A 24,942-nucleotide genomic window follows, 5' to 3' on the forward strand; every position below is an offset into this window, starting at 1 on the left:
AAATGCTACCCAAGAGAAGAATTTTTGCACTACTCCAAATCTTTCTAACAAGGTAGGGTCTTATTTAATGGCAGAACATTCTTGTCTACAGTCTATACTTCTAGTCTAAGGGACTTTTGCAGAAAGCTTCTCCGTGTGATTCTACTACTCGTGCAAGACTGCCCCAACAACATGCTGATAAATCCTTCTGTTTCCATCCCCATTGGGCGGAATTTCACTGGAACTACTGAATTTTGTGGAATATGTATTGCTTCTTAGGATCCATTTTCCTGCTGAACCAATATTTTAATCTAGTGTGATTAGCTCCTTGAGAAATATCCACCAGAAGCAAAATCCTTTTGAAGCACCACCACCAGATATTGGCCCATTCAGACTGATGTGAATGACTGAAGCGTGAACATGGTCACTCTTCTCCACAATGTACAGCAGATTAACCCAGGATGCACAGATGCTGATTTTACACAATACATTCCCCATGAAAGATGGAGAATGGGTAGACTGGACATCTGCATTAACTGGAATATAATGCAGGAGGCCATTTGTGGCCTTATCTGAATAGTAAAGGAGACAGACTGTGTCCCCAAAGATAACAAAAACAGGATGCAACATTTCTTTAGGCTGTGATGAAATTCTTCGGAGTTTGCTTTGCTTAGGGCTGGATTTGCATGCTTAATGCTCCTAAAATCTATGCACATTGAGAGAAGTGGACGATAAACAATAAGAGGAGAAAATAACACTGCACTTTGCAATTTTTTCATTTTACAGAGGTGGAAATATAAATCTATTTATGCCAGGGGAGATTCATGGTGAGTTCTATGTTCCAAACCCAAAGAAGGGCAATGGGTGCCTGGGATCCATCATTATATGAGATTGGGACAAGCACAACAGAGCAATGTTAGTATGACAGGGTTCCTCAACCTTGGGGACTTGAAGATGTGTGGACTTCAGCTCCCAGAATTCCCCAGCCAGCCATGCTGGCTGGGGAATTCTGGGAGCTGAAGTCCACACATCTTCAAGTCCCCAAGGTTGAGGAACCTGTAGTATGAGAAATCAGTGAAAGCCCCAAAGAACTGGTTCAGAGGGGGAAAAAAAGAAGAGAAGAAATGGTTACCAGTGAAAAGGAGCACAAGGGAGTCAATTAACACTTAGCAACTTAAATAAGCTCATTAGACATATCGTTAAAGGTACGAGAGCTGGGTTTTCTAATTTTCCAAAGTTTCCTAATTTACGCCCAAAATAAAGATAAGAGAGGCTGTACATATAGCAAAAGAACCTTATACCTTTACTAATTAGGATTTTGCTTTTGGTACCAGAATTATACCATTGAGAACCATAAACCAATCAGTTAACATGGAATAATAACAGTATAACGTGTGTGGAAACATGAAGGAGAGAGGCATGGCCGCCACAGTTCTCATGATTTGCCTTGGATTGTGGTCCAGTTGTGAGAGACAAATTGTCTCACCCCTGATTTGAATCATTTCGCTATCTAGGACAACAGTGAATCTGCTGATAGCTGTTTGCATGCAAATGCTGTGCGCGAGGGATACATGGTGGGAATGTAACGCATAGTTGATTCCATTGCTTAGAAAGATGCTCATTTTCATGCAAGTTAAGAGACAAATTGACTTTGTGCTATGTAGGAGAAACACTGGAAAATATACATTTAAATTCATGCACAGTTTGTTCTGGCCAGTCTGCATTTACATCTACGTAGGCAGGCAGATATCTTTCTTTGACTCAGATGTGGCGAAATCTTGCGTAAAACTAATTACAATGTTCTGCTGAGAATAAAGCTCTAAATATATACATATCCTTTCCCCCAAATTACAGCTATTGCTACAGGTTTTTGAAACCTTCACTTGGAGAAATATTCATGCTTCCGACTGTCCTTGAAATAAAAATTTTCACAGAAACAACATTAGCATTTCGTACTAAGAATCATCCCTCAAGGGATGCATAACATCAACATTTGTGCTAAAACAGGACAAAAGGAAATAGATACTAGGAAACTTCTCTCCTTCTAAGACACCGGGGAGAACTCTTCCTATTCCACGTTGGTTACAAGATACACACATTTTTAAAACTGAAAGTAATATTTAAGTGATATCAGTGCATAGTCACTGTTCCTGGCTATCTTCCTTTCTCTGTGTCAAAAGTGAAAGGGAGGTCGCATGAAAGTGAAGCTATGAAAGGGAACCCACTTAAACCTACTCAAAGTAGCAGCAGAGAAGAATGGATGGATGGATGGATTGGAAGATGGATAGGCTTCTGTAATGTTATGACAAGCACAAATATTAACCCCAGGAGAGTGAAGCAAAGAACCATTTGTAGCCACGGCTGAGGAACCTAGCCTTATATTTTATGATGCCATTTCAGATCTCCCATTAATCTTTACTCTTCAAACACCTTGTTCTGCTTTATGAGCTCTCCAGAAATGATCCAAAGTCTTTCTTTTGTAGATAAACATAATGCAGGCATATTTTTGTCATCAATCCGTATAATTTGCTACACTGATTTTTATTTTTAATTAAATTGAATTGAGCTATTTGATGGGCAGGACACAAGACCGTGTATGGCAATCATCCTTTCTGGTTCAGGACTAACTTAGAATAATTGCGGCTTTGAAAGAAAGGTGATTATAGAGGGAGTATTAGAAGACAATGGGTTTGAAACAGGCCCAAACAATTTCAGTTTCATCCAAAGACAGAAAACACTTTATTAAAGTGGGTGTATTTATGTATAAACTTCTTCAACTTTTTAAAAAAAATTAACAGTCCAGATCTATTGCCCTTTCATAGGTGTTTTTTCACTTTTGGGACTTACAGTACGTATAATGGCTAGCACAACATCAATATGTCTTTCAGTTTCTACATCTAAATCACTGAAATGACTCTAGCCAATAGTGAGCCCTAAGACCTGATCAAAACGGGTGGTATGGCTTTGAGTAAGCATGCAATCTAAGCAAGCTTTTCTTGGAAATATTCAAATGGGGCGGCTCTTTTTGATGACTACAATTTGTCCCTTTACTCATCATGAGCACGTCCCACAGGTGAATGGTTCCTAGGTGAAATTAAATTAAAGTAACCCAAATACAAAGCCAAGGTTTTGCTTTCCATGGGTGATGAACTGCATCCAACCCCTCCAGTCTCTACGTTGCAACCAAAGAAGTTTTGAAAAGAGATATCCAGAAGTTCAACGAAGAGGAATGGTGGGGATTCCCTTCCCACAGGTACTGGATAACCAGCCCAGCTGGGGAATAAATCCCAGGATGAACAGCTGAGATGGGTCTGAAATTTAAAACAAGCAGGTCTGTTCATTTTGCTTCAACAGAACAGAAATGTCCTTTGCTTTTCCATAGAACTTAACTGCTGATAACTTTAGCCAAACTGTGCTTATCTACCTTTAAGCTTTAGATGTGGTTAAGAGTTGGTTTAATGACTGAGACGATTAATCGATCGATAAAGTCAATAAACAGATACGATGGGGTGGGACTCCAGTCTTGGTGGCTGTTGTCTGCAGAGGCATTATTTTTAAAACTTTCAGTTTAACTGTTGTATTAGAATGTGAGAGTAGATTTTATTGTTGGTTCTTGGCTGTTTTACCGTTATCTTACTTACCATGGACATTTTTACTGTTTTATATTTTAGGTTGTATAGGAGATGTTTATGTTTACATTACCCTGGGGATGTTTTAATTGTTACGGCGATGGCGCCTTGTGTCTGTTCAGATTTGGTTGCGTACAAATCCAGTAAATAAATGAATGAATATATTACTATAAAATGAGAGCAGGGAGCGATTTGTAACAAGGGAAGAGAAAGAAGGGAGTGCATCATCTTTATGCCATTGCTCAGTCCCATCTTTTTAACTATTTCCCCAACCCTATTGCACAGCTTTAGAAACATGGGGTGATGCACCCAACAGTGCCCAGAATTTCACTGCCCTGCTGGTGTGGCATTAGGTGAATATTTTAAAATGTTTCTGTTGGGGAAAGGAAGGGGACGAGTATGGTACTTTTCAAAAAATCTGGGCATGCTTGCAAATGGTTCCCTGCCATGCCACACTGCCAGGCGACTTGCTCCATCAACTCATCCCACCCCTGAGATTCAAAGAGCTGCTTGGAAGAACCGGAGGGAAGGATTGCACAGCACGGACATACAGAAAGGAAGGGACCTTACCCAGCAAATTCGCCACCCTGGGCCTGAGCTTGGCCTGCAATCGCATCCATGATAGCATCTTGAGAATACATGCTGATGGGGGTGTTATACTGGGCATGAATGATGGTGGCCTTGCCCCCAGGGCCTTTCACCTCAATGGGTTTGTGCGTGGACAGAGCAGAATCCTTCAGGATGTTGGGGTTGAAACGCTCCACATACTCCGTGCTGGGATGGAGAAAGTGAGGAATCGGGAAGTGTGGGGAAAAAGAAGGGAAGGACAAAAAGGTTAGGGTGGAAAGGAAAAGGATAGGAGCCCAGTGGAATATTTTCACATACACACAGTGCTTTGGATTTGAAAACAGCCAAGAAGGATAGGCATACAGCAAGCAGAAAAAGAGCGGGTGTGCAGCTGTTCTGAGACATGCAACTGCTCTCCTAACTTGAAGATAAAAAAGAATGTATGACCGATACAATCAGTAAGCATCTTTGTGCATTACCTGTGCAGGATTTAATTCACGATAGAGGGGCATTTCGCTGGCCCAGAAAAAGCAAAATGATTCTGCAGCCAAGTGGCCCAATCTGGAGTTTCTTCCTCAGCTCTTCCTGGGCTTAGATGATGTTTTTGTAGCAACCGCTGCTTATTTTCTTCAAGGCTATCTCAATACTCCTCTACAAGTGGTACATTCAGCATGTGGTCATTAAATGTGTCTATATGTATTATTTCTGGCCTAAGACCCAGCAGATGGCAGCAAAGAGATGCAGAAAACTCTTTACGGCCATCTAGTGACCATCAGGGGTTTGCATTCCAGTTCTGATACGCCTACCTACGGACTACAACTTTAGCAGCAGATTGACTTTTCTTGATGTGACACTTCAAAAAAATTTTTCTTGCTGAATTGGCATTTAGCAAGACCCTCTGAGGCCTGCCGTTCAGAAATACTCGAACATGAAGTGCAGCAGTGTGTATAAATAAAGCCACTGGGTTTTTATGTGTGATAGGAGAAACAGCACCGGTGGAATGTTTGCCTTCTTCAGAGCTGCCAAAGGGTGGGGAGTCTTTAAGGATAGGATTTGCATTTGCTCAGCAGGGTGAGGCCTTTACAAGGGGGAGCACCATGACTCCAAAAGCAATACATGCATCGATACTTTGGGAGAGCAAAATCCAAGACGAGAACATCAACATGCATTGACGTCTAAAGCAACACCTTTACAAAAACACCTTGATTGGAGCCAAAGCAAGTTAGCCTCATCACAACGCACCTCACAAACTGAAGCGCCACACTCTTTGCAATAGCCACGGGTTTTTGCAGCCATTACAAGCCCCTTTGATTAGTTTGCCCTTTTTCTGCCCAGACAGACACACGGGAGGAAGGGAAGCCATCTACTCCCCACAGGGGCAGGGTGGCAACCTGTGGCCACCCACCTCTAATTCTTGGAGTCCTCTGAGCCCCTTCTGGCTGTGCTTGCTAAAAACTGACCCCAGAGCTTCCATCCCTTTGGAGGAGAGAAACAGATAAAATCTGCCTTGAAGCTCTAAAAAGACCTGTATCACACCAAAAAAAGCAAATAAAATCCCCATACTCCTCCCCATACCAGTCTCACTCACTAACTACTCCCCTTAGTATGGGTCTTGGTCATGAAAGATTTGTAAGAGTTGCATAGGAAGATTTCAGCTATAGATGCCTGTTTTACAGATCATCAAACCTTGGAGCCCATAGAGACACCCAAGGACCTTCTAGAAATCATTCCTGATGCACAACATCCTGTGGATGAAAAAGGCCTTTCCAGAAAAAGAAATGCATTGGCAATGAAATCAGGCCAAAATGTCTCCTGAATTAGGTTTATTCTTGGAACAGACCCCGGGGGAATATCCTTCTGGCATTAGTGCCGGCCACCCCAGTGAGCTGTTAAAGAACATTCCACTTGCAAGCAGATGGAACAGGAGCACAAGGGACCAGGTCATGCTATCCCAAGAGAATGGACATCACCAAGCATGTAACACTGACACACTCTTGAATACTAACTTGGCCCCAGGACTGGTTATGACCTGGAGGAAAGAAAGAAAGGAAGATCAGACCAGTAGATTTCCACTTGTTTCTTTAACAGCAGGAGATAAATAAGTATTAAGCAGGCATCTAAGTCTTCTGCAAACAGAAGCAGAATGTGACAAAGAGAAGGAAATATAAGGGTTATAGCTTATCCACTTGGATTTGTGGAGCTGCAATAACATTTGGCCCAAACTTAGACAAACATTTTTTTAAACTGATATGAAATGGTCTCTGAAAACAGTACATGAATCAAAGGGATGAAATTACTAGGATTCTAAATATTCTGGGACTGAGTATGCTTTCTCAACCCACTCCCCTTTCCTATACAACTAGCTGGACATACAACTTGTTTGCACAAGAACAACCCTTTAACGAAAGCCCCAGAGAAAGCAAACAATGGAGTAAGCTTATGGAATTAGGAGAGGGCCAAGTCCCTCATTGAACTCCACTGTTGAAATGAATGGGATACAGCTGAGAGGGGAGTGCAACCTGTTCTTCCCTCCAGATACCAGATTCACCTGGTATAGAAGAGTTCAGCTGTGCCCCAGAATGCATGACTTTCTCCCTTGTAAATAAATGACAGACCCCAATCCTATGGGGAAAAGGATAGAAATGTGCCTTCATATTCCATATCTAGAAGTGAAAACTAAGGGTACCTTCTCTCCTTGACAGTGAGGGAGTTAGTCTCCCGCAATAAGAGTTGAAAGATTTCCTTGAGTCAAGATCAACTTCTGGTGACTTCATGCAAACATCTAACCATGGCAATAACATAAAAGTGGCTTGCAGTGGCTTTCTTCCAAATCTATCTTGTTAATCTCCCAATCTAGCCCACACCCCTAGATTTCCCAGCCAAGAGCTGATCAGGGCTCACCCTGCTTAGCTTTATCAAGCTCAGCCAAGGTTGACAGGGTGCTGCATTCACTGTGCACATGGTAAATCTGTATCTACAATCTTGGCAGGAGGAACATGAAAATAAAGAGGCATGTTGTTCTCCAAACTTGTCTCACTTACAAATCTACTGATAACATATTTCTAACAAAGGAAAATATCAAAACTCACTCATAACCCAAAGATTGCAAACCTCTGGTTTAATCTGATTCTTGAGATCCCACAGTACCTTTAATGATCATTATAATTCTTATATATAGTATTCAGAAGAGTTTACATCAATGAAAACTCAATGCAATCATCACAGGATAATGTATCATGAAAAGAAGGTATAGAAAATAACTTACTCTAAAAGAACAATTGGTATAAGAACAGCTTTAAAATAATATGCATTATTTCAAAGGTTGTTGAAATAAACTTCTATACTTCTACTTCCTGGTCAACATTGCCAACAGAAGGAGATTCCAAAGTTTGGGGACCATCATCAGAAAGGTCCTGCAGGTTTCTACTTAGGGTGAAGGCTTAAGTGAGCAAAATCTCCAAATCACATCTTAGTATCTGGAGAAGTATGTTTAGAATCAGTATTTAAGTAGAATTACCATATCTGGCTGCAAAAATCCAGATTATCAATAGATGGTTCCATCTAGTAACCATTCAAATTTGTGCAGCCCAGATATGGTAGCCATAGCTTAAGGGAATCAAGATCAAGACTATCTTGGGGCTTTACAAGACAAGACATGCTTGCACTTCAAACTGAACGTGGAAGCGAATGTGCGGTCAATACAATGGAAACAAGATTAGAAGTGACCACTATTCACTAATCAAAAGTATGCCAGCCATATTTTGAACTATGTCAGGGTTATGAGCTATTTTTAATTGCCAGCCTACAGGAGAACCTTTGCAGAAATCCTGTCTCATTTATGCTTGCTCTATCTTCTCTAAGCATTAAGCTACAGGTTTAACGTAGGGACCTTAAGGACTGGGTGGGTTGTAAAATATTTCTGTAAAAGGAAATATTAATACATATTAAAAAAGACACGTAGCTCTTTGGTTCTTCACTCCAAATGTGCAGACCCACAATCCTGACCAAGATAAGTAGCAGTAGGAGAATAGATTTAACTATCTCCCCTCATCTCTTGTTGCTTTATTTCTGCAAGTGACTCTTCCTTTACATACACAGGGGCTTCTATTCTTTTTTTATCCTTTGCCACTTAAAGAGCCACCATGGATGAACTATGTAAAATAACCTTAAGAGGTTACAAATGTGCAAATTCATAGATCATTAAAAAATACTTCTGACAACTGCCATATCCGACTTTAGACACATTATGTGAAGACCCAGCTCTCTGAAAAAGGGTCTAATGCTAGGAAAGGTGGAAGGAAAGAGAAGAAGAAGATGACCAGCAGCAAGGGGGATGAAGTGCAGTGACAATGTAACTGTTGAGAGACTTGAAACAACAGGTCAGGGATAGATACTCATGGAGAAAATCTATCTATGTGGTTGCTACGAGTTGAAAACAACTTGATGGCACATAATCAATCAATCAATCTGGCAACTGCCACCGCTTGGCATCCAGGAGAGCCCCAAGCTCTATAACCGTTCTTCAGGGTGACTGCAATCCCACCCACAATATGCTGTATGGACAGATCTTCTCCTCTATCATGTTTGGATTCAGTTTTAGTTTGCTCACTTCTCAGCTACACTTGATACCAGGCTAAAGATCTGTTACTTCTACTGCATCCAGTGAGAAGTAATGCTGGATGTAATCCATGAATTAATGACATCTCACTGCAAACCTCCAGATGACCTTTGCCAGGAGTTTTATTTAGCTGCTGAATGTATGAGAGAGAAGGTGGTGACCCACAGGTCAAAGACTAGGCATATACTCAGACCCACCTTTTCGTATCAATTGACTGAAAGAGGATCTGAAGAACTGATCTTATAACCTATCCCTGCCAGGTGTAGCAGAAAGATGCCATGGTTAATGGAATCAAGCAACACTGAGAAGTTCAGACGAAACAAGAATCCATGCCTTGGCCCATCTTCCAATGCAGATCTGCCAGAGAAACCATGGCAGATTCAATTTCAGAACTTGGCTGAAAGCCCAATGAGAATAAATCTAAGTAATGGTCCCATTTTGAAATCTGACATCCACTAACCAGGGGATTTTGATGACTGCTTGCTAAGGCCCAAAAAGCTATCCGCTGTCCAGTCCCATGGAATAGCACTCGGTTGGCTCCAGAAGTGAATTTAAATAATTATGTTAAATTGATGACCACTGAACCACTTCTGAGGACCATTTCAAATCTTAAATAGCAGGAAATGAATGTTTCCACCAAGTTCACATTAGCAGGAAACCGTAACCACCCAGCTCTCTGATGAGATATTCTATCAGCATGTGCTTATCCAATTCATATTTGTCACCGTTTAAGGTACCTGCTTTCAAAGATGCTGGTGCAGATATCATGGGCAAAATAGCCTTAAATAAAACCTGGATCAGGAGAAATCAGTTGGGAAGCTGATCCTGCAATAGCTTTATCTTCAGCCAGTCACCCTTGCTGCCAGAAACATCCTGGGTCGGACTCCAACTTATCTTATCAACCGGCAAAGAACAGGACACTTTGCCACAGAGATACAGATATCCCCATTCTAATCTTATGCACACTTTATTTAAGAGTTGTTTTGTAAGCCAATCTTGACTGAAAAATATGACAGATAAATGTACAGAAATACAGTGTTCTCTGAATTTGCTTGCCAAGCTTTAATGGGAAACACAGGATTGGGGACTGGGGGAGCCCTAATACACCAAGCCAGTTTTTCTTGCAATCCTACATTCATCAGAAGATGGTTCCCCTCACTTTGTATCCAAATATATCTTCCTGTTACAGAAACTCAGAAAGATATATTAGGAACAAGTTGTACAGTAGTCAGTAAGCAGATGAGCGATTCTATATCCATTTTAGGAATGCAGAGGACAGCTGGGCATCTGCTTACTAAGAAACAGTAAATGCAATAGTATCATTTTCTGTAGCAGTTGCTATTGGCTGCTTTAAGCCTCTAAGCAATGCTTATGCAGGTAAAACCATGTTTGCAAGTAAGCCTTTAATAATATGTCCTTTAATTTCTGAGGCGAAGCATTGTTTCTATGGTATCTGACTGAGATTACAGAGAAAATGTAGATGCTGTTCATACCGAGCCTGTGTCTGCTATGGCCAGAGGGTCTTTGTGGTCATTTAGAAATAGCAGTGCCAGGTCCAGATCTCAAGAAGCCATTGAAGAGGTAGGAAACGTTTACTGTAAAAATATGAGGAACCTGAGATCTTGTAACAGAGTTTCCCAATCTTTCCCTTCTTTTGTTTTTTCTGAAGTTCAGGTCCTTCATACGATTTATTCCCTAGGGCAGGGTTTCTCAACCTTGGCAACTTTAAGACGGGTGGACTTCAACTCCCAGAATTCCCCAGCCAGCAAGGAGTTGAATTCTGGGAGTTGAAGTCCATCTGTCTTAAAGTTGCCAAGGTTGAGGAACCCTGCTCTAGGGTTCCCATTCTCCAGGGAAAGCTCATTCTTTATCATTCGTCAGAGCTTAACACAGCCAAGTATTTTCTCTTTGGGACTTGATCCTTTGGCCTGGGAAGCAACCATCTCCTCTGCCATGCTATGCCATCCCACCAAAGCTCCCCTTTGAGGAATGACTGGTACAACATAAAAGCTGCCAAGATTTCCAAACATTGGAAACCAAAATCTCCAGCCAGTCCACCAACTCCAGTAATGGGAGCCCAAAACAGGAAAGAGTTATTCCTGCAAGATTACTCATCAGTATGCATGCCCCCTGACCTTCGTGGATCCCATGCATGCTTGTAAATAACATTAACAATGCTAATTACACAGAACCTAGAAAGCCAGCACACTTTAGCTGCCGGTGCCCTTCAGATGTGGTGAACCTCAGCCTCCCAAATCCTCCACAGCTGGAGGACACCAAGTTGGAAAAACTGTCATAGCCTTTCATCTCCAGGACCAGAGGTAGCCCATCTTCAAAGATGATTTCTCTAGTTCTAATCTCAGCAGCTTTTCATAGAGTCATCATGAGAATATGCCAAGTCCACCTATGCAGAACAGTCCTGAGACAGATGGCTTTTGCATCCGAGTCTTCTACTCATTATTCTTCGGTCCTCGTTTAAAGTACTCATAAATCATTCATGGTAATGGATAAGCACGTACATTTAATTGCTCTACACTACATTTAGGAAACTTATCTCCTAATATCAGCCTTCCCCAAGATATCTCCAGAAATATTGGGACTCCAGCTCTCCAAATTCCTAGCTAGCATTTCCAGCTTTTCTGGAGGACAGAACAATTATTTTCCACCAAGGACCACTGATTATTCAGAAGATCAGGGATTATTTCTGGAGCACCAACTTGGGGGATCTGTTTTCCTTGCCTATGTTCAGAATCAGAGTCTTTTGGACTGCCAGATGTTTCAAATGAAGAAAAGGGAATGGCTGTTATGGCTGGATCTGCTTGGTCAGCTTTTCAAAGGCACCTGGTTGGCCACTGTTGATCTAGATGGATTCAGCAAGGCAGATTCTTAAGATCTATTTAATGACAAATTAAAATGCACATCTCTGCAGAGAATGTTTCCAATTAACCATGCATGGAAGGTACTCATTCACCAAACTATTCAGACTGCATCGTTACAAAACAAGTTTATTACATTTACATACCCTCTCAGAAGTCCACCTTCTGAAGCCCTTCGGGTGAGACTTAACTTATGCATCTCAGCCATTTCTCTTAGAGTGTCTGCTGAGTAAAGACCGATCGGGTTGTTATATTGCCTTGCGGGGCTCAGCTGGTGTTTCGGTTTATTGCCGTCAGTAAATATTGTGCTTGTTTTTGAACCTAAGTCAGTTTTTGCTGGTGAGAGGTCAGATGTCACAGACTGAGAGGAGGACATGGAAGATCTAATGCTGGTAGTCATTAAGAAGGAAGAGCTATGTGATAGACTGGTCTCTTGTTTGCTGAGGTAGCCTGAATATGCACCATTGCTTGCTAAAATGCTATTCTTGGACCCCGCTGAGGCACTATTTAGAGGACTGAAGCTCACTCGGTTGCCACTGACTTCCAGAACAGAATCCTGTAGAAGCAAATATGCAGGCAAAGGAAGGAAAGGAGGAAAGGAGGAAAGGAGGAAAGAAAGAAAGAAAGAAAGAAAGAAAGAAAGAAAGAAAGAAAGAAAGAAAGAAAGAAAGAAAGAAAGAAAGAAAGGAAAACAATCATAGCATTCATGCAGAAAGGAAAAATTCTCAGCTCTGACATTCTACCTAGAGCAGTAAGGTTGCCAACCGTTTATTGGAATATGAGCAAGCAAAACATGCGTTGTCAGGACAGAGTTTGTTAGCTCAGAAATCAAAACAGGGTAGAGCCTAGTAGGAAGTTCCTGGCAAAATCTGGAATTTATTGGCTTTTAGACACCAGGGGCAGTCACTTGACGTGGATGTATTGTTTCATCTGTGGCCTGGTTGGCAACTTTACATATCAGACATTTGCATCAAACCAAATAAGCAGCTTCAACAGACTTGCATTAGTCAAGCAAAAACATTAACTTCATCTCTTCCCGAAGAGGCACATCAATAAATCTTCTTCTCCAAACAGCTGCTCTTATTAGTTATATAACAGGTTGTCCTCTGCAGTTGCCAATTTATTCGCATGGAAAGGACAGTGGACTCTTCAAGAGATCTGGATGTCTGGGCAGCATTTGCATACATATAACAATGCAATAAACGAGGAATGCAAGAGCGAACATGTTTGCAGTCGGTCTCTATATAATTAGTTTCAGTAATAAAGGCTGCTGTCAGCAGTGGCCAAAGTTCATGCTAATCAACGCCATGCAACATGGTGAGCAAAATAGGCTGTAAAGAAGAAACTATTAATAGATCTTCCTTAGTACATAACTTTCATTTGAGCAAATGAAAGGGGGTCATCTACACCACAGGAATCTTGAGCCTAAGTCAGTAATTCTACCCTGGTTGCTCCCAGTCTTTCCCCACCCTTTGACTAAACAGATAGAAATTATTATCAGATGTCCTCCTCATTACTGATTTCCTGGTCCTTTGGTCCCTATTCATGATAAAAGGGAAAAACTTAAAGGTTTCCAAGAGTGAATTGCAGGACGCCAACTTGCACGCAGCACCAATACAGGGAAAGTTCAGACAGTTGGATCCAGCAATCTACACCAACTATTTTTATAAACCCCCAAGAAACTTGGTACTTGGCTATCTCAGAACTTTAATAATAAAAGTATAATAAATAAGTGATCCTGTTCATTTCAGTCCAGACACACTTTAGGCTATCACTGTTTTGAAAACATCTGATGGTAGCACACAACACACGAGGGCTCAGCTTGACCATCTGTCAGAGCCACAAGAGGCCTCTGCATGGAGCAGAACAAAATCAGAGATTTTCTTGCTTGCTGATCTCCTGTGTTAATTATTACTATGAATAACATTGAAGCATAAGGCTGAAGGAAGAATTCATGGAAGTTTGTTAGTTGACTTCCGTCAACAGTGGGGTCTTCTGCATGGAGATTGTGGCTTCCCCAGAAGTCTAGCCTGTCAGCAATCAATCAGAAGGCTGTAATCTGCAAATGTCCTAATTGTTCCTATTTCTGAAATATGCCAGCATGAGCAAGCCTCTCAAGGCCTTCCTCAACTTGTGCAACAGAAACAATCCTGTAAGTTGTACTAAGGAAAGTTTAGGGGTTTCTCTAGACTGTCATCATCACTCATCATGTCATCCCAACCCACCCCATTCTCCATCTTCATTGTGACCCAGCCAAGCTCTGCCCCCTTCCAAGCATCGGCCACGGTGGCATTGCCAGCAAGCCACAAGGATACAAAGGGTAACTTGTGCATAGGACGCCAGGATGCAAAACCTGCCCTTACGTAGTCAAGTACATAAATTGGGGTGTTTGTGTCATAATGTACATTTAATCACTTACCCCATGGCAGACGCCATGGCCCACCGCTATTCTGAAGAACTGTGGACAAACCTTCTGAAAAAACAGTAGGAGTAATCCATATTATGAGGTTCTGGAGTGGCCATGCAGAAGAAAGCCACTGGGCCATGGTCAGAGGAGGCTGTACAACTGCTGCCAGCCCTTACACTGGTCCATGCGTATCTGTCTTGATGATTCTAGCCATTTTATCATCAATCAGACATTTTCTAATACTGCACTGGGGTACTAGAGAACTATAACCAGAGATTGCTGACCTGCAAACCTTGACAGCCTGAGCTAACAGGGCTAATAGCCAGGGTTCCTGGTGATGGTAATTCAGTATAATCTGAAGGGCCTTGAGGTCTCCATTTCAATTCCAAGTAGCCTGTAATGCTGTGTGTTGTTGGGTAATAATTCAGGTTGTGTAAGCACTCAGGGAGATTCTCAGGGGAAGTCTTCCTTGAAGTGTCTACTGTATGTGGGGCAACCTCTCAAAGGTTTTGCCTGGCCACTTCAAATGCCTCCATATTTTGCATGCTTTTCCCTGCACAGAAGATGTTCTACTGATTGATTATTGACAAGTTGGATATAGGGGGAACCAAGGGACCACACAGAGATGATAAGCAATGATTTTTTTTTTTAAAAAGGAAAGAAATAAGAAAAAAATGTATAGTATTGTATATAGAAAAGGAATATACAATTTCTCCTTCCTGGAGGAAGAGATGGGAATTTGAATTCCTCAGCTTAAATAATGTGGTATCTGGAAAAATAATGTGATAGGCAGGATCCCCTACTAGTGATTTTTAAGGTCTTCTAGTAGCATCATCTAGACATCATTAAGAAGGTATAAAGCCTGTCCTCATTACTATTATTTTGGCACATCAGTGGTTGGATGGCTTTAGAAAATGCTGCCAGTCCATAGTGGGGAACCTATTATGGGATGATTTCTACTGTCACAGAGATCCAGTACTGAACTTACAAAGACATGATGCCTTTGTAAAGATAGTGCTTATTTTAGATAACTAATTTAGAACTTGGCCTAGAAGTTACAGGAAGAAACAAAGGTTAACTTTAATGAAACATGGACACAAATTTGTGTAAAGAAATGAGGGGAAAAACGTTATGGACAGGCAGGAGGAAGACTAAATGCGGGTGGTCTGACACAATGAGAACCAGTTGGGTTAAGATGCTCAAGACTCCGTGTTTGAAGGGAAATTGGTCTGCTTGTACCATCGGCAAAACCTTGACTAAGAAAAGTTTCCAGTGGTTCACTCTCATGTGGGTATCACAGGACTGGCCATGATTTCTGTTGCAGGAGCATCTTAGATTGTGGAGGGCCACAGCAGTTTGCTAGTCCTGTCTCTGCTGTGGTTGTCATGTTGCAGGCAGACCAGAAATGAACAGAAATAAAATTGAGTCAAACTGATAGCCACAGAGGAGATGCTTTGTACCAGATTGGACTATTTGCCCAAGCATAAGGCTACCAGAATTGGGCTACAAAAACCCAGACAATGCTGGAGGGCAGCAAAGAGTTCGAGTGTTTGGTAACCCTTGGCTGCATTGTAGGGGTCATCTGGAGTTCTGGAGCCCAGATATGATAGCTCTCTCCATGTAGCCTTCTACTCTGACTGACACTTCTCCAGGCTTCGTGGAAGAACTTTTACATATCACCTGTGACCTGATTCTTTTTTTAGTGGGGCAGAAAGCGTTCGTACCTGGCTTTTCTCTGTTTCTCTTTAGAGGATACGAAAATGATTGTTTCCAATGTGAAACTTGTGTAACTTTTCAACTGGCAAGAAGAAGAGGCTGTTTTCCTGAACATTGGGTTTCCTCCCTGTAGTTTAATTGTTATCACCTTACTAGCCTGCTTCATGTCACAGAGGAAAGAGAAGGGCTCTCTCGTTCTCCAGCTCTAAAAACATTTGGATTCATGGAGAATTCTGAAAGCTGGAATTAAGTTTCTCTCTGCGGTGACTAAAGAAGAAAGACGCGAGACATCCTTTCAGCTTCCTATCACAGCTTCAGTCTTTTAAACGTCTTTAAACAATGGTAAATGTTCATTTTATCTAATCGCTTGCATCTCTGAGCCAGAGAACAGGCATATTTAATTGTTCACTCCGAGGGTCCTTTGTACAAGAAGAAACTCAGAGAATCTTGCGAGATAAGTTGAAGGTTATCTTGTCGCTGAAAATAGTCATACCTGTGGGGTATCCCTCTTTGTGAATTTCTTGTACTGATGATTGTGCAAACATCTCTATCCCTCATGGGGTGCTTACTCTTCTCCAGCTTTGCAAGCTCCTAACTTTACGATAAAGATTTGAAGCACAAGGAGAAGAAATAGGGCTCATTATATTTCTTCTCCTGCTGCTAGTTTTGAAAGTCAGAAGTGAACCCATAGCTTCCTTGCCCTGGTCAAGGTTTCAGGGAATAGTTTTATCAACTCTTTTCTAGTCCCTTCATTAGAAATGCTGGAGTTAAATGTAAGCCCTACTCTCTTCACACTATTATTTTAATACTAAGAGGGACCTGAGTTGTTCTTTGCTTGGTCATCATTGTTAATTCTTAGCAATATTTATTGAAGGCTTTTTACCCCACAGTTCAAACAAAAAGATTCCCAGAAATGCTTAGCTAAGGGAGTCAATAGCAAATAAATAGATCCTCCCAGGATTTAGATGAGAAGTGAGGAAGGGAATGATTCAAAACCCAGAGACCGAGAATATGTATTTCCCTGCTGCCCAGTCTACATAAGGACCAAGAGTTAATTTATCATGCAAAATCAGTCCACATTACCAACACTCAATGGCTATCAGATTAACTTTGTCAGGGTCTGCATTAATTTCAGCTTTCTAGCAAAGTTCCATCTTTTCTTCACTTTATGCAACAGAAACAATCTGAAATGTATTCTCGTGGTTACTTTTTATACCTATTCTACTTACTCAAGGGAATCATCTGTTTAAATGAATGCTCATTCTGTTAAGAGTTTGCTAAGATATTGTGAAAAGACATTACAAGCTGTAAAGTATCTGAGATACATTTAAGGAGTAATCATTCCCTTAAAACCAGAGAACTTGGAGTTTTCAAGTTCTCCCATTTCTGTCCTTCACCCAGGACAGAGATGTAGAAGCAATAGACCCTGTGGTCCAACTGAAAAACTGAAGTCTCCTCCTCCCACTACAACAGAAAGCATGATTTTGTTTCTTTTATTGATTTCTCTCTCTCTCTCTCTCTCTCTCTCTCTCCTTGATTTCCTCCTCCTCCAAATATTAGAGGGTATATACAACAGCTAACAAAGAGATACAGAACTTGTGGACAATGAGTGCTTAGGCCAGAGATGGGAATTCTCTTGAAGCCTGAGGACACGTCATTGAAAGTAGGAGGAAGAGAAGAGATGGGTGGCAATTGTGTTCTTTTAGAAGGGCAAAATGATCTATGCCATGTGACACATTACACTATTGTAATTCTAATTTCTCCCACATCAAATGCCAGTCTCCCTGACGAAGGGCTTTCCATCCAGAAATTCAGCAGCAACAAAGGAAGCTATTAGACACATACCTTTTGATGAGGGATCACAGGCATGGGAGAATCAATTCTTGCGCTGCCTGTTGACAACGGAACTGGACGTTTTGATCTGGCAAGAGCACAAGAAAAAAAAAATGTTACTGAGCAGCTGATGGTTTTCCACCTCTTTTAAATAACGTATTATAAATCACTGCCAATATTGTTTTTAATCTTTGCGTCCCCTTTCTAGTTTTACTACTGAATCGTCCACCTTTTCCCTTCAAATCTGGGCACTTGTGCTTACATCCATTCATCCATTCATCTCCTTCTTCCCAACAGCACAGGACTTTTAAAGTTACAAATAAAGATAAAGAGTTCCAGATAAGTACAAACAAACATATGAACACAGAGCCTTAAGCTGCAAGAAAAGAAGGAGAAGAGAAGGCGTGATCAATGGAAAAACATTTCTTTTAATTCAGTTGTCAGCAAGGCCATGGAGGAAACAAAGCTTCAGTGGTTGAAAGAAATGACATGCCAGGCCAATGCCCACCAACATTTGCTTCTTCTTTCCTTTTACTAGGTCATGATTTGTTTGCTCACCCAGCAAATGCTTGCTTAATTTCACATTTAGACGTCTGACTATAGTAAGCCAAAAGGATGAAGCACGGAGACAAAACTGGAAAAAGCTATTTCTCAGAGGCTTCTGAATTCAAAAAAATAATAGGGAAACTAGAGACGAAGCGTATATTAGGGTTGAACAAATATTGTGATATTTATCTTTCTTGGTTTAGAGTCAGGGTGTCCACAGGATAGGATCAAAAAAGTCTTTGATTGCACCATCACAGCTGCTGTCTTCCTTCCTTCCTTCCTTCCTTCCTTCCTTCCTTCCTTCCTTCCTTCCTTCCTTCCTTCCTTCCTTCCTTCCTTCCTTCCTTCCTTCCTTCCTTCCTTTCTTTCTTTCTTTCTTTCTTTCTTTCTTTCTTTCTTTCTTTCTTTCTTTCTTTCTATATATCAAATTTGTCACCACCCATATTGTTGAAATGACTCTGGGCGGTTTACAGCAGAGATAAAATTCATTAAAATATAATATAAAAACAATCCTAATAATAGATAGCCTTCAAGAAAGATGGAAAGTTGGCAGATAACTCAGGGAGCATGGTCAGGGTGCTTTTTCTCGACTTTTTTGCACATACCCTGCAGACAGTCCTGGTTAGAGTTAAGGACTGGCACTAAATCCAGTCTCTTCTGATCCTGGGTTTTGAGCTGTAGATGTGGGCAGCAATGGGGAGAAGGCATTACATGATTAAAACATCATCATGGCTTGTAGCATATGGCTATGACTGTAAACTCTGTCTACTATGCAGATGTTTAAATTTAGAAACAGTTGCCAAGGTTCAGAGCATTCAGAAAGGAAAATGCATTTATGATTTCGGATCTGCTTCTAGGCATAGCCCTGTTCCATTCCTTTTTCTTCCCTTTATTTCAAATGCTGGTGTAAATTATCCTGTAGAGGCAATTAATATCATTCTCATATGCAGAGATGGAATGAAAAAAAATTACTTGCTTCTCTAATGCTTTGATTATCTGAATCCAGATTGTAATGTTCTCTCCACTCAGACAGAAACCAAGAGGCCCACTTTAAAATTAGATTGGCACCCTCCCCTATTACATCTATCTTCTTTAGTTGTTTGCTGAGACAGATTCACCATTTGTCACTCAGAAGTAATGAAACAAGTGCTAAGACTTCTGTTTAGAGAAGAGCGGCTTCCTCATTTCATTGAGCTCTTCTCCATAATAAGTCTTGCATTGGGTGGCTCTGAGTTGGGGGGAAGACTACATCTGCTTCCAGGCAGAGTTTGTATGGCACCCTGTGGAGCACAGCAACACTCTGAAGAAGGACACTAAAGTTCAGAGTGAATTAAATGGCCTCCAGATGGACTCATTACACTCCCAGACCCCCAATTTGACTATAACTTGGTTTCTATGTCATGCTAACCTATGGTTTGCTTAAGCATAACTTACTGAATAAAATGGTTGGTTTCTAATAACATACTAACACATAAACCATGGTTTACAAACAGTATGAGATGGGTTGCAATAAGAGGGGTGTATTTGCATATGCACATGTACTCATACACAGGCTTAGCCAAGTGATTCAAGGTCATCTAGTCTGATTACAGCCATCAAACCAATACGATCTTCATTTTGAAGCTTCAACTTCAAGGAATGATTCAGCCGAGCCGCCTTTGAACTGAATCTTTGAACTGAATATCTGCACAGCCCTAGCTGATCCAGGAAATCATAACACCATGGGTCTGGACAAAAGCTTTTGAGAGCCTGCTTGTGGAACACAAGTCAGACTTAGCCCACTTTAACATGCCGTCTGTTCAACAGGGAGATATTGAACAGACGGCATGTCATGCAAGTCCAGAGCAATGCAAAGGGCAGCTATGCATGGACCGTACCTTTCATTGCTGTCTAACAGAGGTGGTACCAGGCCTCAGTGGCTCTGTTGGCCTTACCAAGATTCCTCCAGGGAACAGACCTACTTAAAACTTGCGAAAAATGGTATCCCATCCGCCAACTGCTGAATCAAGTCCAGTGCATGATAAGCTGCTAGAATCAGGTAGAAATTATTTCTCACTCACTTGTCTGCTTACTTGAAGCTTCTTTTCCCACTGATCAAATTCTTGCATTGATTCACTAACACTGGAATAATTAGTGGCGTTGGCCAACACAGCAAGCAAGATAACCTTTCAGGATGGTTAAATCAAGAACCTCTTTCCTTCACTTATGAATCTGAATAGCATAATAGATCATATTTTATGTGGTATTACCAAGATATGCTCAACCAATGCATTAGATCTGAAAGAGCAAGGAGGCCATCTGATACTGTATCTACTGTTAAGCCAATCAGCTAAACACATTCGATCTTTGTTGGTGGTGGTAGTGGTTTATTTTGTACATCAATGATGGAACAGGGAGGAATTTTTCCATGGTCTGACAGCACAACTGGGATTACTATAGGTTTGGTGCAGCTATTTCATCAGTAACTCTTCTACAGTTGCATTACGACTTCTTTAACTCTGATATAAAGGCTGAGTCATGGTTGCGATGGGTCGTGCTGAAGCATCTGTCATGCTTAACTGACCATTCCTTGACCACTTGAAACAAAACAAAAATAGATCCGCTCCAATAGGCTATGCAAAAGAGAGATCTCCCACGCTCACCCATCTGCACTGATGCACCAACCATCCTGAGAACCTTCCTCGCAATCTAGTCCAACCACTTGCATGAAGATAGTGACAGTGTTTTCAACCCAGCGTGTTTAAAAGAGTTACGAAACAGATACGATCCATATGGAAAACACTAGGCAGAAAGGTAAAATCTCTCTGCCAGATATAAAGCACTGAGGGTCCTTTGTATGCAACTCAAACTGCCCCCACCTGCATGCCATGTAGATGTTTTTCAGACCTTTGCACACATCATCTGGCACTTGTTTTGTCAGACCTACGAGCTAATCAGCACTAATCAACTGTACACTGCTCGCAGCAGTCGCAACCGATTCGAACGCCTCCTTCTTTCCCCAAGGCATGACATTGTCATCTCTATTCAAGCCATCAGCCCAGACAAAAATGCCATTAGCTTTCACAGTGACCTCTTCCCTGGGACCACGAAAGTGGCAATTACCGTCAATGAGCCACCCAAGGGAATGTGTACCACAGATAAGGGAAAGGTTTGTCCCCTTCCTAGGAGAGCGAGGGGTAAACATTTGTAATAAGGGAATAGGTTTGGCAGTGCAAGAAATACTCACTACTTTGCTCTTCAGAGTTGTGGCACGGATTCATAGGTGATGGAATCATCAGGAGGATTGCAACAAGGTTTATGGCGTGCACTTAAAATTGAGCCTCCATAGGCAGAACGTCTAGCGATGCAATCGTGAATGTGTCTTTTCAGAAGTCAGTCCTACTGGGTTCAAAGGCGCTATCTCAGCAGTGAGTGAGCATAGAATTGGAGCTGGAATACCAGTGTTCTTCTGGCAAATAGCATCTCCCTAGGGTCATAGTTCTCTGGAAAAGTTGGTGGAAACCTAGGGACAGTCTAGCAAAGCACTTCTAAAGTCCACTGCTTTCAAAAGAAGACTGTTTTAAGCATCTGTACAACTCTCATGTTGACTGAGATGGTGATGGACACGTAGGACATCACCCAACATCACTGCTAAGCAGGAGTTTAAGTCCACACCTTCTCCCCATTAGATACTACAGATATCTTAATTGTCCAGCAACTCTGGAATTTGAGGTATCACAAAGAGGATTCAACATTGTACCCTCCATTAAGATGCACTGGGGCAACTGATCGACTGTATACACAGTTGACAAGTCGTATGATACTTACACAATCTTCTGTTTATGGTAGTTAAAAGGCAGAAGCTCTCCACCACTTTGATACCTTCACTGTAAAGTCTAAGGGTGATTGTTTGTACCTCCTGTCATTAGTTTCTTTATATTTAAATTTAGTCCTTTTTTTTTTCTCTTTGCCTCACCAGCCCGACTAAATGTTCTCCATTTAGCTTTGTCATTTTTGGGGAGAAGGAAGGCCTACCTTATCCTTTCTATTTTCCACAAAGGGCCTCAGACTGAGAAGCTTTATTGTAAGGCAATGTTGTCCAAACTTGGCCACTTTAAGATGAGTGGACTTCAACTCCCAACATGGCTGGCTGGGGAATTCTGGGAGTTGAAATCCACTCATCTTAAAGTGGCCAAGTTTGGACAACACTGTTGTAAGGCAACCAGACCTGTAAAACCTCAGGCAGCCACTAGATGGCAGGAGAGGAACGTCTAGAAAACTGGCTTTGCTGCCATCCTCTGGTTATATAGAATTATGCAGCTCTAACGATTGGAAATGATTCTGCTTGAGGATGTCAATGAACTTTGCAGCTTTTCTTGTTTTTAATTAATATTTATTTTTATATAAATAAATGTTTAAAAAAAAAAACCTCCCCCCCATGCAGACACCAGTCTCGCTGCTGCTACAGTAGCAATAGCTTTTGCAAAGCAAGAACAGTCGGTCTGTTAAGTTCCCGATTCAGCAAATTTGAGGAGCAAGCCATGCCAATAAAAAGGAGTTCCTAATTCTATAGAAGCTACCATATTATAAATAATCCCCATGAAACTGTCAGAATCAGAATTGATAAAGGAAATGTCATTGCTGCAAGCAGCAACCCAGGAAAAGCTTTCTCCCTGGGAGTGCATAAGTCTAGATTTTAGATCTCATAAAAGTGAACCTCATATTTCTCCGCTTTCCAAACAAGCAAACACCTTCCATCGACATTCTTATTCAGGGTGAAGGAGACCTTGTTGCAAAGTATCCTTCACTGCATTTTTACGTGCTTTTTTCATAGACCCATCTCAATCTTCCCAAACTGAAAAATAGCATAATATAGTTGTAAATAATCTTCATTTGAACCCCTCCAGCTCTGTATTTAAGTCAGCTCTGGGAAGAACTTTAATTTTCCACCACCAGAGAATCTTGCCCAGGAATTTACTTTAGGAGGAAGTAAAAGAGCATCCCACCATTATGAAGTCTCTTACTTGAGACACCAGAGATGGAGAACTTCAGGACTGAGGAGCCAACAGAAGCTTCTGAGCCATCCTGTCCAAATTCTTGAATTTGTCTCAGGCCAGGCTGTCTCCTGCTCTCAGTGTGGCCCCCCACAGATTTGGGGTTGGTTGTGTTCTGTGCTGCAGTGTGGACACTCTGAATGGTGGAGTGCAGACATGGACAGAAAATGGATCTTCATTCCTACAGTTAAGGCTGCACAAATCTGGACAGCCAGTAGATAGCGGCAAAGTGAGAACTTTGCTGAAATCTTCTGGCCATCTGGATTTTCACAGCAGAGATCTGAGAGCTCTGGCTCTGGACTCATTTTGCCAAGGACCAATCTCATTCTCCCTGTGCTGAAATTACAGTACAAACATTTACTAATAGCATCACGGGAACCCTTCAGCATTAGTACAGTGTGCGACTGCTTAGCAATTCAAGCCATAACGATACTGATTTTTGATCGCTGGAGCATGTGATTCCAGATGCTGTAGCTTCTTCAACAAACCATGGTTTTAAAAAATGTATGCTTTGCCACAATGGGTGATTTTGGCTGTTGTGTTTAAGAGAGAGCATGGTTAAAATGCTAGTATTTCAAAGTATTAACATTCTGGTCATAAATTCCAGGACGAGGCTATGGTTTTTCCAGCTTTTGATACTATCTTTAAAGACAAGAGGAGAAGTTATTTTTTTCCCTTGAAATCGTTCATCGAACTATAAAGTTTGCATAGTCCTGTCCGTACCCCCCCCCAAAAAAAATCAGTGATAGACAGACACCTCTGTTATCTGCTGCTAAGAAAGGATAATGCTGCATCTGGCAGATAAGTCCTTAGTTTTAAGCATTTCTTTTAATGAGCACTCAACTCCTTGAAGATAATTTCTCCTTGTGCAGAAGGTGAAAGAGAAGAAGGAGGTGAAGGAAATCATCTCTTCCCCACCACAACATCCTACATGAGCAGGATTTAATCACAACAGCTTTCAAACCGGGGTTCAAGCAAAGTGTTCCATTAATGTGGTCTCCTTGCTCCTGAATTCAACACTGCTTTGCTCTCATCCATGGCTACATGGCTGCAAAAATCTCATTTTGGCCAGTCCCTGGTGGAGGCCAAGAGCCACAGGAAGCACGTTGTCAAGGCAAATCAAAGCTGCCTCACCAGACTGTCCGCTCCACTACTTCAGATATGCCCAAATGTTTTATGAACGAAACCAATGAGAACGGAGGATATGGCAGCACTGGTGGGCATAAAGTGTAATATATGGGTATCATTTACACTGGAAACAGTCATTCAGAAACAGAGTTAAAAGTCACTGGTAGCTACTTGGTATGAACAGGGGTGTCTACAGGAAGGGTCAAAAAAGTCAAAAGGGTTCGATTACATGTGGCTGCCATCTTGACTTTCTGACCTACCTCATCCTTATGGAAAACCCTATATGGATATTGCTTTAGATGTCATGCCAGATCTGTTGATATGCGTCCAAAAACAACAGAGGTGGTGCCTGACAACTGCCTGAACGCATGCCTGCAATTTTCTTGGCAGCATTTTCAGAAGGGGCTTGCCCTGGCCTTCTTCCTAGGGCTGAAGGAGAGGGACTGGTCCAAGGTCACCCAGCTGGCTTCACACCTATGGGAGGACTAGAACTCACGGTCTCCCGGTTTCTAGCCTGGTGCCTTAACCACTAGACCAAAATGGCCCACAGGAAAGGTCATAGGCTCTCACAAACATTGGTTGATTGTTACAGCTGCTGAGACAAACTCAC

The 24,942-nt window shown here is 41.6% G+C and overlaps 1 protein-coding gene across 8 annotated transcripts in view; it reads right to left on the bottom strand.

Moving 5' to 3' along the window:
• Window positions 1-24,942, bottom strand: part of LDB3 (LIM domain binding 3) — a 136,057-nt gene that overhangs the window by 58,536 nt on the left and 52,579 nt on the right. For 6 of the 8 annotated variants that reach the window (XM_088129624.1, XM_088129634.1, XM_088129646.1 and 3 more), the window contains 2 exons: window positions 17,638-17,713; window positions 11,816-12,225 (listed from right to left, as the gene is read on the bottom strand). In XM_088129624.1, the coding sequence (XP_087985750.1) occupies window positions 11,816-12,225; window positions 17,638-17,713 (486 nt within the window). Of the gene's footprint in view, window positions 1-4,178; window positions 4,383-6,181; window positions 6,205-11,815; window positions 12,226-17,637; window positions 17,714-24,942 lie in introns of all 8 variants that reach the window. The other 2 variants (XM_088129652.1, XM_088129666.1) reach the window with 2 other exon arrangements.

This window comes from Python bivittatus, unplaced genomic scaffold (assembly GCF_059951505.1).
Source record: "Python bivittatus isolate LINGU-HERP-01145 unplaced genomic scaffold, Pbiv_v1 ctg000050_np1212, whole genome shotgun sequence".
Lineage (NCBI taxonomy): Eukaryota > Metazoa > Chordata > Lepidosauria > Squamata > Pythonidae > Python > Python bivittatus.